The sequence below is a fragment of the Nicotiana tabacum genome, chromosome 13 (genome assembly GCF_000715075.1).
Source record: "Nicotiana tabacum cultivar K326 chromosome 13, ASM71507v2, whole genome shotgun sequence".
Lineage (NCBI taxonomy): Eukaryota > Viridiplantae > Streptophyta > Magnoliopsida > Solanales > Solanaceae > Nicotiana > Nicotiana tabacum.
The window spans coordinates 126,487,374-126,501,836 of NC_134092.1; the positions used below are offsets into that span (position 1 = coordinate 126,487,374).

The following is a 14,463-nucleotide window of genomic DNA, read 5'->3' on the forward strand; positions in this document are numbered from 1 at the left end:
CCACGGAAACATACTTTCTTTTTGTAATGGGATCAAAGATACCACGCAAGTCTTCCAACCTTATTCTGCAATATCCGTTGTTTTGTTATCAAGCCTCGCTTATAGAAAACACCTAAATTATACTAATGTAGTATCTTTCAGTTAAATCTAAGAATCATATATTCATAACTTCTATTCTTCTGGTGATTAGAAAAGGATTTCATGTAATCAAGTTAGCAAAATAGTTACCTAGTTTTCTGAAAAAATACACTTTATATTTGCCTTTAGTAGGAAAATTGTAAGCCAATTTCGTTAAAGCTACTGAAATCAAAGGCGAGGGTCGAAAGTGTGTAATCATCCTATCGAAAAGCTAAACTTCTTGAAATAGCACCCTTTTAATTATTTAATTATGTCTTTGACACGTCCCCTCACGTGCGAGCTTGTTTCTTTTTTATGAGTCAAACACGTGAATATTCTTTTTTTGATAATAGGTGACGGTGAAACTCGAACCCACAGGCCACAGGACCTCTTCCTGCTCTAATATCATGAAGTGTGACCATCTCATCTAACAGCTTAAAATTTTAGAGAGCACATACTTTTAATTATTTAATTATGTCTTCAACAGCGAGAAAGAAGCAGACCATATATAAGTATCATTACAAGTTCCTACAAGTCCAATCTTGCAGCAACAATTTGTGCCCTTTTCGAATCTCATATTGCACTTCCAGAAATATAAACAGACATTTCCATTTCTCACAATGTGTTTGCAAACTAAGAAAATAGTGAAGTACTAGCAAGCAAAATTTGACTTCTAATGATCCTCAACATATCAGAAATTGCATGAGATGTAATGGTGTTTCTTAATACACAACGTTTCGTTGTCAATTAACCTGAACAAGAATATTTCAAGTTTTGCCTTTCTCGTCTTTCCTCTTCCCCCGCGAGACACTGATCTCAAAAATTGGGAGGAAATCAATACATGAAAGGGTATGATTCCTCGCATATCCATCAATCTTCAACCATTAACAGCAGCAATGCAATGCCCTTTCGTCGTTTATATAGAAACTAGCATCTGTCGTTGTTGATTTCTCTCTGTCCCTTTAAAGATTGGAGTCGATTCACTTCCAACTGTGGAACTCCATCAATGGCTGTATTAGACACATTACTTGTATTCTGAGCTGGTTCTTGACTAGGTCCTCGCTTGTTCTCAAATAACTTTCCAGTTTTCCCGATTGCAAGAATTAATTCAAGTTGTTTGTGTTGTTGCTCCTGTAGATGAGTAAATAACAAATAGGAGTCAGATGGAAACAACTAACACAACTTCTGAAAACAAATCATAGCTGCTTAAGATATCTTTACTTTAGGTCTGCCCCGATGAAGTTATATTACTGTCGAAATACCATAAGAAGTTTGGCAAAAGTATGCATATGTTAGATTAGGCACCCAAATAAAAGCTACCAAAAACAGTTGAATATATTATGGTTGTTGACACTCCATGCTCAAGGCTTGGACCCTCTCCATCGTATTTGGTATCATATTCGAATTAGGGACTCAACTCTCTTTTGTCCAACTTCCCTCACTACTACTACAACAACAAAAGTAAAGAACATGAAACAAACAAGAAAGAGAAAAGAAAATAAAGCTATACCCATCTGAAATCTTTTTTCATTTCCGATGTTACAACTGCTATTAACAGATTTATATTGGTTACGCTAGAACATATTTCCTTGCACCTTTTGATATTCCTTATTAATAATTTTTAATTCATAATATCCTAATCAACTAAAGATGGAGTTCAGAAATGAAAACTTTCTTCAATAGTGCTCTTATTCTTCTTCTTTCTTTTAAGTAAAACATTTTTTCCAAGCTTGAAAAGAGAAAGATCAAATTACCACAGTTATTATTGAACTTCCAAATAGCCCACAGAAAGAATGCAAAAAAAATATGGAAAAGACAACACGATAAGAGAAAGGGGATGCAAGTCAAACAATGGTTGGAAAATCCTCCATTGCAATAATTTTCCTACCAAACTGCAGATAACAACCAAAAAAAAAAAAAAAAGGTATATCCCCACAAGTGGGGTCTGCGGAGGATAGTGTGTACGCAGACCTTAACCCTACCTTGTGAAGGTAGAGAGGTTTCCGATAGACTCTCGGCTCAAACCAAACTGCAGACACCAGACTACAAATATATACTTTATTCCAGATCTTGTTCATTTCTTTTTGCTCGCGATTGTTAAAAGTTTTAAGTTAAACTATGAAGAATAACCTTTTCTGTTTTCTTTCTTATTGGAATGAGATTCTGCCTGCAATGGCAATCTACAGCAGCATAGATTGCGTCTAGAAGATCTATGGAGTAACCATAAAACTTCTTATATTTCTCCACTCTTTCTTCTTCACTTTCATGTTTATTACGTCAAAGACATGCCTTCACCATATATCAGTTCATTTAAGATCCAGAGTTACCAACCCAGATTCTCTAGAATTCTACTACCCTAAGACTCACCATGCACAAAACTGTGTAGAATAGATCATGATTGAATTTCAAATTACCGTTCCACGTAAGAAAAAGTAGAAAGACAACACCGTCCAAATGGTCTATACAATGATAGCCACTAATCACCCAAAATGTGAGATGTAGAATGAACCTTAAAGTAAAGTCTCACATGGTATGCCAGACACAACCTAAGAAAAGATTGTTTGATGTGAGCATTCTTTTATCATCTCGAAGATATAAATTTACCAGGGAAAGTTCTCCCCTAAGGAAGAATGATCCTTACGCAATTTAGATAAGCACGCGAACCATGAAAAGTAGTTAAACAGCACTTTACCTGCATTGCCAGCAGAACCTTCTGTATCTCACCGAGCTCCTTCTCCAAATGCTCACCCTGCAATGCCAATGCTCGAGTGGCCTCGGAGTTCTTTTGGGCTAATGTTGCAGCCTGGATAGAAAGAAAAAAGAATCACACGAAGGCTAGAGTGTAAGATAACACACAGAAACGGTTTGCAGGAAATCGCTTAGAAGTAATTTTAGAACAAAGAGCGGTGTCATTATAAGTGAAAGCACAAAAAAACAAGAAGGCACTTGGGGAGCGAAAAGTGAGAAGCAAAACCCGCACTTTTTCAAGATGAAATGCAGAATTTACCGAAATAAAACAATTACTATTAGTTATAAATTTTTACTTATAACATCAACTTGCTATTAAAACTACAGATTTTTCATTTTCAATTAATCAAGCATAGAAAGTGTAATGACCCGACTTGTCGTTTTAAGAATTTAAGCCCTGTCTGGCGGCATAAGGCCCTGAGCAACTTCTTATTATGTGCATTGACTTGCGTGCGTGGTTGAATTCAGTTACCGGATGATTCTGAGAGGATTTGGGACACTTAGTCCCCAAGACGGAAGCTTAAGTATTAGGATTTTTACCGTAGTCGGAACTGTGTGAAGACGACTCCGGAATGGAATTTTGATGATGTCAATAGCTCCGTATGGTGATTATGGACTTAGGAGCGTGTCCGGAAAATTATTTGGAGGTCTGTAGAGGAATTTGGCTTGAAATGGCGAAAGATGAATTTTCGGAAAGTTTGATCGGGGGTTGACTTTTTGATATCGGGGCCGGAATCCGATTCTGGAAATTGGAATAGTTTCGTTATGTCAATTATGACTTGTGTGCAAAATTTGAAGTCATTCCAGATTGATTTGATGTGTTTCGGCACAAGATATAGAATTTGAAATTTCAAAGTTCATTAGGCTTGAATTGGGGTATGATTCGTGGTTTTAGAGTTGTTTGAGGTGAGTTGAAGGTTCGACTAAGTTGGTATGATGTTTTGGGACTTGATGGTATGTTTGGTTGAGGTCCCGGGGGGCTCGGGTGAGTTCCGGGATGGTTTCGGATCATTTTTTCCTTGTTTTGCAACTGCTGGAACTGATATCTGGTATTGTTCTTCGCGAACGCGAAGGGTCTCACGCGTTCGCGAAGAAGGATTTTGGACGGCTGGGATTTGCCCATCGCGAACGCGAAGAAGGGAGCTGAGGAAAGCCAACGCGAACGCGAGTGGGCAGACGCGAACGTGAAGAGGAAGGGGAGTTGGGGGCCTGCCTGGCGTTAAGCCTTCGCGAAAGCGACTCGTGTCTCGCGAACGCGAAGGGCAAAGATCGGAAGGCATCGCGAACGCGATGAGGATATCGTGAACGCGAAGAAGGAATCTGGGCAGCACAATTTTTGTGGTCGCGAACGCGATGAAGGCACTTTTGGGCAGAATTAAAAGTCCCAAAAATGGGGGTTTGAGTTGATAACTCAAAATCAAATTTGGAGCTCGGTAGAAGGCGATTTTTGGAGAGATTCTTGCGTGGGTGTTTGGGGTAAGTGATTCTTATCCAGTTTTGATTAATTCCCATGATTATGTCTTTGAATCCATCATTTAATTCGGATTTAATGGAGGAAAATCAAGATTTTTGTAAAATCTTCCAAAAACGAAAATTTAAGATTTGGAAGTCGAGTTGTTGTTGGAATTCGATAAAATTGGTATGGTTGAACTCGTATCGGAATTGGCATTCATATTTTGTAACTTTTGTCGGGTTCCGAGACGTGGGCCCCACGGGCGATTTTTGGGTTAAATTTCGGATTTTTGTAAAAAATTTGTATTTTCATATGGAATTTATTCCTATAATTTGTATTGATTGAATTTAATTAATTATGACTAGATTCGAGCCGATCGGAGTCGGATAATCGAGGAAAGGGCATACTACTTGACTGATTAAGCGCAGTTTGAGGTAAGTATCTTGCCTAACCTCGAGTGGGGGAATTACCCCTTTGGCATTGAGTCTTATGTGCAATTTGTGTAATTGAAAACCATGTACGCGAGGTGACGAGTATGTACTTGGGTTATATGTGCAAATTACATTGGTTAAAAAAATCTTTAGACGCCCTTATGTATTAAATGGGAAATTATTGGCACTTGTTAAATTCTCTATTTGTCATTCCTAGATCATTGTTTGTTGAAATTGTTTTTACATGATGATTTGGTGTGATTGCCACCTTGCTTTTTATTTGAAATATTATTTTGTTGCGTTGTTTATTTCCGGATATTTTGTTAAGATTTTTGTGCACATTATGGTCGAGCTATGGGCTCCTTATTGTGGAAAATAAGGTATTGTTGTTTTTTACGGGATATATATGTGTGTATGTGGGTTGCGCATGTGGCGAGACAAGGTGGGAACATTATTGTTCACGTGTGGCGAGACAAGGCGGGCATTCACTTTACTATTGCACACGTGGCGAGACAAGGTGGGCTATGTCGGGGATTGATTTGTGATGGCCTGGGGGCATTGTTGATGCTGCATATTTACCTTTGGAACTACGAGGCAGTACCTCGGGAGTGCTCTTTTTGTTGATATTTTCTATGGTTGCACTTGCCTTTGGTTATTTTATTTTTCTGTGATATGTAAATCCTTGTGTTCTTCCGCGATGTATTAATTGATTTTATTGTGTGTTTGTATTCCTTGTTGTAATGTGTTGGCTTTGGCCCTTGTACGAGACTCTGAGGATTTGTGTTTCCAGCTTTTACTAATTTTTAAGGTTAAGTTGTTTTGAATAAAAGAAATTGTTGTATGCTTTAATTCTTATAAGTTTCACATCCAAATCAGCAACTATCAGGTGTTTCATTTTTTTTATTGAAATATTATTTTCTCCACCCAAACGATTTCTAAAGTAAATTCATTCTTTTGTTGATTTCCTACTTGATTTAAATATTTTGAAACTTACCTTATTGGGAATAAATTGATCATGTGGATCTTATATACATTGATATTATTGGCATGTGAGTAGTCCGTGCAGTTGTGATAGAAACATGGGCACGAGATGCCGTGGAAATATAAAGATGGGTTGAGACCCGTATTTGATGATTATGAAATGAGGTGTCACAGGGTGACTTTTAAATTGAAGAATTTTATTTTAAAGATATTTATTTGAAAGAGTTTTATATTCGAAGGATACATATTCGAAGGAAATATATATTTGGAAGGAATTTTATTTGAAGGGTTCTTATGTGAAAGACTTGTTTAATTGGTTGTACTTGTGTTCTTTCTTACTTGTCGGAGTAATAATTGTGGTGTTCTTGTTGCCTTACTGTTTATATCACTGCTATTTGTTCTCGATTATTTTAGTATGACACAGGTTATTTGACTAGTGAGTGTCTTGACTGTACCTCGTCACTACTCCACTGAGGTTAGTCTTGATACTTACTGGGCACCGCTGTGGTGTGCTTATTCTACACTTCTGCATATTTTTTTTTGTGCAGATCCAGGTATGTTTCGTTAGTAGCTGTGTGGGTCGTTGCTGTGGAGACTCAAGGTAAACCTGATGCTGCGTTCGCAGGCTTCGGAGTCACCTTCAAGTTTTCATTTTTGCACTGTTTATTCTTAGTTCTGGACAGTTGTATTTAGAAGCTTTCTAGCAAACACTCTGTAGAGCCTATGACTTGTACTGCCGGGTTTTGGGAATTATAAAACTTTAAGAGATTTCTATTTCAAATTGTTAGATGTTGTTTAAATAATGTTGTTTCAATTAATGTTAGGCTTACCTAGTCTTTAAGACTAGGTGCCATCACGATACCCAAACGGAGGAGATTTTGGGTCGTGACAGAAAGGAATCAATTTGCAGTATTATCTTAGCAACTCAAACAAGAGAGCAGAAGAGAGAAGCTCAGAATCAGAAGTAGCAAAAGAAAAGGAAGAGGTTCATATACTGGAAGAAGAAACAGTACATTCTCTCAAAAAAAAAAAAAAAAAAAAACTAGAAGAAGAAAAAGTAGTTGTTAAAAAAAATAAGAAGGACGAGATAAACCAAAAGTAGAGAAACATAATAGTAGAGGAGGTGTGAGAGGTTGGCCTTGGCGGGTTTGAGAAGGACCCGAGGCAGGCCAAAGAAGTTTTGGGGAGAAGTGATTAGGCAGGATATGACGCGACTTTAGCTTACTGAGGACATGACCCTTGATAGGAAGGTGTGGAAGTCGATGATTAGGTTAGAAGGTTAGTAAGTGGTTGAAAGTTTCTCCTTTTCTTACCGGTAGTTTTGGTAGCACTCATGTTTCTGCATATTCTTAATTAATTCTTTATTGCGTCATGTGGTCTAGTTGGTCTAGTTCGTTTCCGTTACCGTATTCCCTGTTGTTATTATTTAGTACTACTTATTCTTCCCCCGGCCCCCTCCTTTTTCTTCTCTCTTCCTGTTCGCTCTTTTCTCCTCATTCTTTTCTTCCTCTTTTTCTTCCTCTTCCTCCTCCTCCTTCTTCTTCTCTAAGCCCTTCTTCTTCTCTAAGCCGAGAGTGTATTGGAAATAGCCTTTCTACCTTCACTAGGTAGGGGTAAAGTCTGTGTACACACTACCCTCCCCTGACCCCACTTGTGGGAACATACTGGGTTTTTTTGTTGGTGGTGGTGTTGTAGAGAAACATAATAGTAGAAGAAAAGGCACGCCATATTCTAAAAGAAAAAGAAGAAATTGACGACAAAAGAATACTGAAATGTACATGGAGAGGAATCCTAATACTCAAATAGCAAAAAGGCCCTATATTTCCTCATTTTTCCTCTTTTCATCCATTAAAGTTAGATTCAAAAAAAAAACACTGCTTCATTATAGATCATTTTGCGCCTTTGCACCTCATTGTCTAAAGGGAACCAACCTCTCTATCTTCACAAGGCAGGAATAAAGTTGCACACACACTACCCTCCAAGACCCACTTGTGGAATTACACTAGGTATGTTGTTGTTGCTATTGTTGTTGCACCTCATTGTCTATAGGGATGATTTCTCTAAAGCACATAGCTTCACCCATAAAGGGAGGCACTAATCTTGCCCTTCCGAGGGATCTTTTCTCTCTCTTAAATACATTGTGACCTTGTACAGGAATGACAATTGAGTATAGATTGGGATACCCCTCAACAAGTTGTCTCTACTTGGTTCATCTTGCATAACTCAAATGGATATGCCTACTCTATGGTTTCAATGATCAATAAGGGGAAGGGCACCATGCAAGCTTCTTGGACAAAGTTGAGAATATATCAATCAATCAACTTATCCAACATTTGATGGGGTCGCTATGTGAATCCCAGTGTTTTAAAAAGCGATCACTTCGTCGCTTTAAGCGAGCAGCGACACGAAGTGACCAGCCATCGCTTTTTCCTACCTGAGGTGACACGACCATAAGAAGCGTGAAGCGACGCAGGAGCGGAGAATCGCTCGCTTCTGTTCAGAAGGGGTTAATTTTTTTTAAAAAAAAGTTTTGGTCTGTTTTTATATTATACAAAACAGACCCCAAAGACCAAAGTGAACGACCATTTCTCTCTTCTCTCCAAAATCAATTGTTGCTGCTAGGGTTCCTCAGCCACACGACCAGAGACCTACCTCCAGGTATTTTTTTTCTTTTTTACTTCTTTGTTCTTTCTTCCTCTTCTCCTTTTTTCTTTTCCTTTTTTTCTCTTTTTTCTTCTTCTTCTTCTTCCCGTCCTGGCGTCTGCTCACAGCTAGGGCAGACGCATTTTTGTTTTCCTTTTATTCTTCTTATTTAGTATTTTAGCCTTTATTTATTAAGTTTTATGTGTATTTCAGTTTATAAAGTTAATTATTATATATATATATATATATTATATTTTCAGTTTATTTATGTTTTTTCTTATATCTTAATAGGGATTAAAAATGTCCGAAAGTTCGAAAGAGAAAGACCCAGCTTGGCGATATGGAGATAAAGTTAATGAGAAGAATAGTACAAATGTTATATGCAAGTTTTGTAACAAGATTACAACGGGGGGAATTTATCGCTTTAAATTCCATCTTATTAGTGGCGATAGAAACGTCACAAGTTGTCTGAAATGCCCACCGGAGGTGAGGGGGAAAATAAAGAATTTTGTTGAGAAGAAGGAGCAAAAAATCACATGAGTCATCAACCATTTGTGACCAATCTTGATGATGATGATGATAATGGAAGAAGGTGAAGGTTTGTCACTTCCAACAAAATGGGGAAGAGATGCAATCTCTCCAAGTCATGGATCGACGGGTACGAGTAGGACTAAAGGTCCTGTAGACTGTTATTTCCCAAAGATGCTAGAAGCAAAGAGCGGTGGAAAAGATGTGCAAAAAATTGTTAAGGACATTTTAAGGGATCGTGCAGTTAAAGCTTTTACACGATGGGTCTATGATGATGCACTCCCCTTCAATTGTGTCAACTATACTGACACTTTTGGAGACTTTATTGAGGTCGTTGGTCAATATGGACCTAGAATAAAGCATCTCACTTATCATGAAATCAGATGTCCTTATCTAAATAAGGAAGTGGAGTAGACCAATAAAATTGTGGAGGAACATAAAGTTGTGTGGAACAAGTATGGATGCTCCATTATGATGGATAAGTGGACGGCAAAAACTGGGAAAATGATTATTAATGTGTTGGTGAATTCTCCCCAGGAAAGTTTGTTTCTTGAGCCGATTGATGCTAGCGACTCGTCCACTGACCACATCAAAATGTTCGCCTTGTTTCAGAACACCATTGAAAAGATTGGCCCAAGCAAAGTTGTTCAAGTGTCACTGATAATGCGAGTGAAAATGTTAAAGCGGGTGGTATGGTGCAAGGAGCGTACCCAAATGTCTATTGGACTCCATGTGCGGCTCATTGTATCAAAAAACCCTTCTCTACAGTTTTTGGCTAGGGCGTTAGAGTACATTCTTATATTGCTCAGCGGCCCTTGTTATTGAATATGATGAGAAGATTCACCGGACAAAAAAATTTGGTGAAACCGGGCAAGACAAGGTTCGTCACTGCTTTCTTAACTTTGCATAGTATCCACTTGCAAAAAGCTAATTTGAGAAAGTTGTTCATTTCAGAGGAATAGAACAAGAGTAAATTTGCAAAGGAAGCTGGGGAAAGAAGCCGCACGCATTATTCTTTCTTATTCTTCTTGGAATAATGTCCTCCATGCTCCTAAAATTGGTGGCCCTTTGATTAGAGTACTCTGTTTGGTGGATGGGGAGCAAAAACCACCAATAGGCTACCTTTATGAAGCTATGGATAAGGCCAAGGAGGCTATTCAAGCATCATTCACTGATGAGCAGAAATATGCAAAGGTCTTTCAGATTATTGATTCAAGATGGACGGAGAAACTTCATCGACCTTTGCATGCAGCTGGACTTATTCTGAACTCATCACTCTCTCATACTTCACTAGCTAAAGAAGTGTGGAAGAGATTCCATGAGTGTGTTATTAAGTTGACCCCAGTAAGACTTGCAAGAAAGGATAGTAGATAAGTTTGCTATTTACAGGGCAGGTAAAGGACTTTTAAGCTGCGACTGGCTATTAAACAAAGAAAGACGGAGTCGCCAGGTGATCGAGTACATCTATATTTTATAGCTCTAACTTTTAATGTATTTTTTATACTTATTAACTCTTGAATATTTTTTTTTCAATTCTATAGTTGAGTGGTGAGACTAATATGGTGCAGAGACTCCGGATTTACAGACTTTCGCCATCAAAGTTCTAAGTTTAATTTGTAGTTCATCCATATGTGAAAGGAACTGGAGCGTTTTTGAACACGTGAGAACTAAAAACAACGATTTCGTGTTTTGAGATAAAGTAAATTATATCTCAATTGTCCTAACTCCTACTAATTAGTTGACACATCTTGTTTGCAGATTCATCCAAAGAAGAGGAATCGACTAACCTTGAAGTGCCTCCATAATCTAGTGTTGATAAAATACAATAGAGCATTGAGGCATCGCTACAACCACCGCAATCTAATTGATTCAATTCTTTTGGACAATATTGATGAGGCTAATGAGTAACTAACTGGAGTCCCCAAAAATTGTGAAGATGAAAAAGTATTTGAAGGCGACTCTAATTTCACTTGGGCTGATGTTGCGGAGGCTAGTGGAGTTGGGGAGAACCCTTGTGGGTTTAACGGGGAATATTTCAAGTTCAAGCTCGAATAGGAAAGGAAAAAGTGTGGCTACTACAAGTCGATCCCTAATTGATGAAGATGAAAGTGATCATAAAGAGGAAGAGGAAGAGGAGGGGGAAGAAAGAACATGACGAGCAATATGAAGATAATTGAGGAATTCAAGATTTTGACAATCCTGAAAAAGAACAAGAAGAGTAGAAGAATAAGATGTTAATTCTAGTAAGTTAGTGGTTTTGATTTTGCTTGCCCTATGGTTTTATGGAGGATTTTGTGGTACCTACTTTTAAGTTTTTAAATTGAACTTTTTGATTATTTATATTGTCTCTTTGCAAGGTTTACATTATGTTTTTTAAGAATTGCGCTTCACTTCAATGAAGTGTGCGCTTCGCTTTTGAAGCAAGGCGAGCCCCTGTTGCTTTTTTGCGCTTCTCGCTCTCAAAAACACCGTTGAATCCTCTGTATCCATTCCACTCAAAATTTAAATGAGGCAACTCTTACCGAAACAAAACATGCAGAATCCTCACTAAGGATTTACAACTATAGCATATTCCAAGTCACTGTGTCAGTTATTTTCTCAGATTTAAGCTTCCCAAGTCCGCTTTAGTCTTCAGGTGGTTGTTGGCCCTAATTTGTATAAGTGAGCCATACTAATATAAATGGTCGTTTCACCTAATAATTTGATGATTTACAAGTAGGTCCCATAAACAAAAAAACAGACATGCCAATGGTTTACAAGTTCCATAAGAAAAAAACAGACATACATCTTCTTGATAAGGTTATGATATCATTCAAGATTAGAGCAAAAAATATTCTAAGTAAGAGGTCAACTACATCATATTTTATCGATTCTAATAGATACAAATATTGCGACCATAGTTTTCTCTTTCTCAACTCCCTACTTCCAGAATTTTTTAAATTTTTTTTTTTTGAGAAAGCAACATATCCAATATATTAATCAAATCATCAGCACAGAGTTTGTACTGGAAGCCAAAATTTGCATCATGAGAAGATAGAAACAAAAACCAAAAACAATAACTCCTTGTCCTTCTTATAAGGAGCCTAAAACATCTATGATTGCATCCGGATCATCAATATATTCTAATTTAGACCAAAAACTAAAAAGAAATACAGTTCATCTTAATCTTCCGTGTAGGGTTATTGTCCGGGGAAAAAAAAAAATTTGCAACTAATCTCCAAGCTACTAGTATGGTTTCTGATTCATTTCTCTATAAATCCCTATATTAGTCATTTCAACATTTATGAATGCAACCAAAGCATCCACTTTTAAAACCAAGTATCCACAAACTACTTTGCACTTCTCCACCACCCAAACTCCAACTTACATGCTGCACTCAATATATTCCTCAAGAATGCAGCAACATTGAAGACCAAAAGCTAGTGACAACGCCTAACTTCTGAAACTTCAGTTATCAACATCAAGTAGGAATACATGGACATAGTTCAAAATGATGTTATCTGAATCATTGGCAATGATCCAATCATCTACTAATCATTTGAATAAGAACTTTCTAGCACAAATACAATGCTCAAAATGATGTTATCTGAATCATTGGCAATGATCCAATCATCTACTAATCATTTGAATAAGAACTTTCTAGCACAAATACAATGCTTATACATCTGAGAACCAGCATGCATCCTCTATTTATAGGATAACACTAACTACATTCATAAGATTAAAATGTTTACTGATTAACAGATAAACTAAAGCTTGCTCTAGATCCATGTGACCTCTACATTATTCATCGCATATGCTTAAAATAACATTGTTACCTCAGTAACCGGATCTTTGAGAGTCTTTCTTGTAATCCGAAATCGAATTCCCAGCTTCTCAAGCTGCCTCGATAGAACCCGAATAAGCGTCGTTGAGCTCCTCAAATCTTCCTCTAACTTTTCAATCCTCTCCACCAAATTAACCCCTCTAGAACCACTCCCTGACCTGGAAAATTCAACCATACAAATCCTACTCCATTGCCTTCTCCTAATTACAGAACCAATGACCACTCCACCCACCAACACAACACACTGTGCCGCTAATACCCTATTCCCTAACCACTTCTGTGACCCCAAAAACCAAGAATTCACAGCATAACCAATAGACACCACAGCTGAAGAAAACAAACACAAAAACTCAAGAATCGAAAGAAAAGCATCAATATTGAACTCAAATTCAGCTAAAGATTGTTCCTTTACAGCTCCCTCCGACTCAAAGGCCTTAACTTTCCATTGATGACACTGTAAAGATTCAATGGTTAGCAAATGGGGTTTTTGTGTCGGGAAACATAAACGGTTTTTTAAAGGTTTAAAGTCTAACGGGGTTGAAAATATTGGGTTCTTGAACTCAAATTTAGCTACAGATTGAGCCTTGACAGTTCCCACTGACTCAAAGGCCTTGATTTTCCATTGATGGCATTGCAAAGATTCAATTTTTAGCAAATTGGTTTTTTCTGTAGGGAAATATAGAGGAGATTTCAAAGGTTTCGAGTGTAATGAGGTTGAAAATTTTGGGTTCTTGAAATAAAATGAATTCTGGGGTATGATTGACATTATTTGGGGTTCGAAGAATTGGCCAAGAATTTATGCTATTTTTGATATTTTGAGATTTTAACTAACAAGATTGATGAATTCATGGCTATTGAAAAACCCCCAATTGAGAAATGAAATAAATTCAGGTTACTGACTACTGTGAATACAATTGTGTTGTCGATAAGTTCAATAGTTGGCGCCGAGGAGGTTTATTTACGCACTGTGCGCACGTTAGTTTATGTTTGTAGTTTTGATTGCTTTACTATGCGCCTGAAATGTGAAATGTGTCATTACCACCCCATTACTTAAAGTCAAAAGACACTATAGCTCCTTTAACTTTTATATAAGTTAATATAATCCCCAAACTTTTGGTTTTACACCAATTCTAAGACAACAAAAAATTATTTAGATGCCACAATCTTTATAGGGGTAATTAGAGAATAGAAAGGCAAAATAATTACTCTATATGTTCTTTTCAAGTTCTGAAAAGAAAATGAATTTTTTTTCTCTTATGTGTGTTTTTTATTTATTTCTTAAATCAGGAAACCATTTTAGACATAAATGGGACTACATAACATAATGAGCTACAACCAATATTTAAGTTTAGTGAGGAAATTTTTATGTGAAAGTGTTGATGGGTAATAGTTTGATTTTTGGTACTTATTGTGCAATTTATCCTTTTTATGAGATCTTTGTTAATCCCTTCTTTCACCTTGTCTGGTTTACGATATAGAAAGAACTTTAAAACAGTAAGATATACATTGTACTTTGAAAGAAAAAAAATATTAATCCCTAAATATAATTAATACATTATACATCTAATTGTGTATCTTGCTTATCTTTGGTATATGCAAACATACTTTTTTTAGCGCGTATTCTTATCCTTCAAATTAAGATATATTTTTTCAGTTTCTCACCAAATCATGAAAAATTAACTCTTTTGCGCCAAGAAAATGTATTTATCAATGAGCAAAATTGTGTAAGTCAAGAA

General features: G+C 37.0%; 1 protein-coding gene across 1 annotated transcript; it reads right to left on the minus strand.

Annotated features, from left to right (window-relative positions):
* Positions 1-708: 708 nt before the first annotated feature.
* On the minus strand, positions 709-13,688 carry LOC107810591 (uncharacterized). The gene is made up of 3 exons (XM_016635380.2): positions 12,720-13,688; positions 2,810-2,920; positions 709-1,248 (listed from the first exon to the last, which is right to left on the minus strand). Exons 1-3 carry the CDS (start codon positions 13,491-13,493, stop codon positions 1,045-1,047), a joined length of 1,089 nt encoding a protein of 362 aa, XP_016490866.2. The 5' UTR covers positions 13,494-13,688; the 3' UTR covers positions 709-1,044.
* Positions 13,689-14,463: the final 775 nt, after the last annotated feature.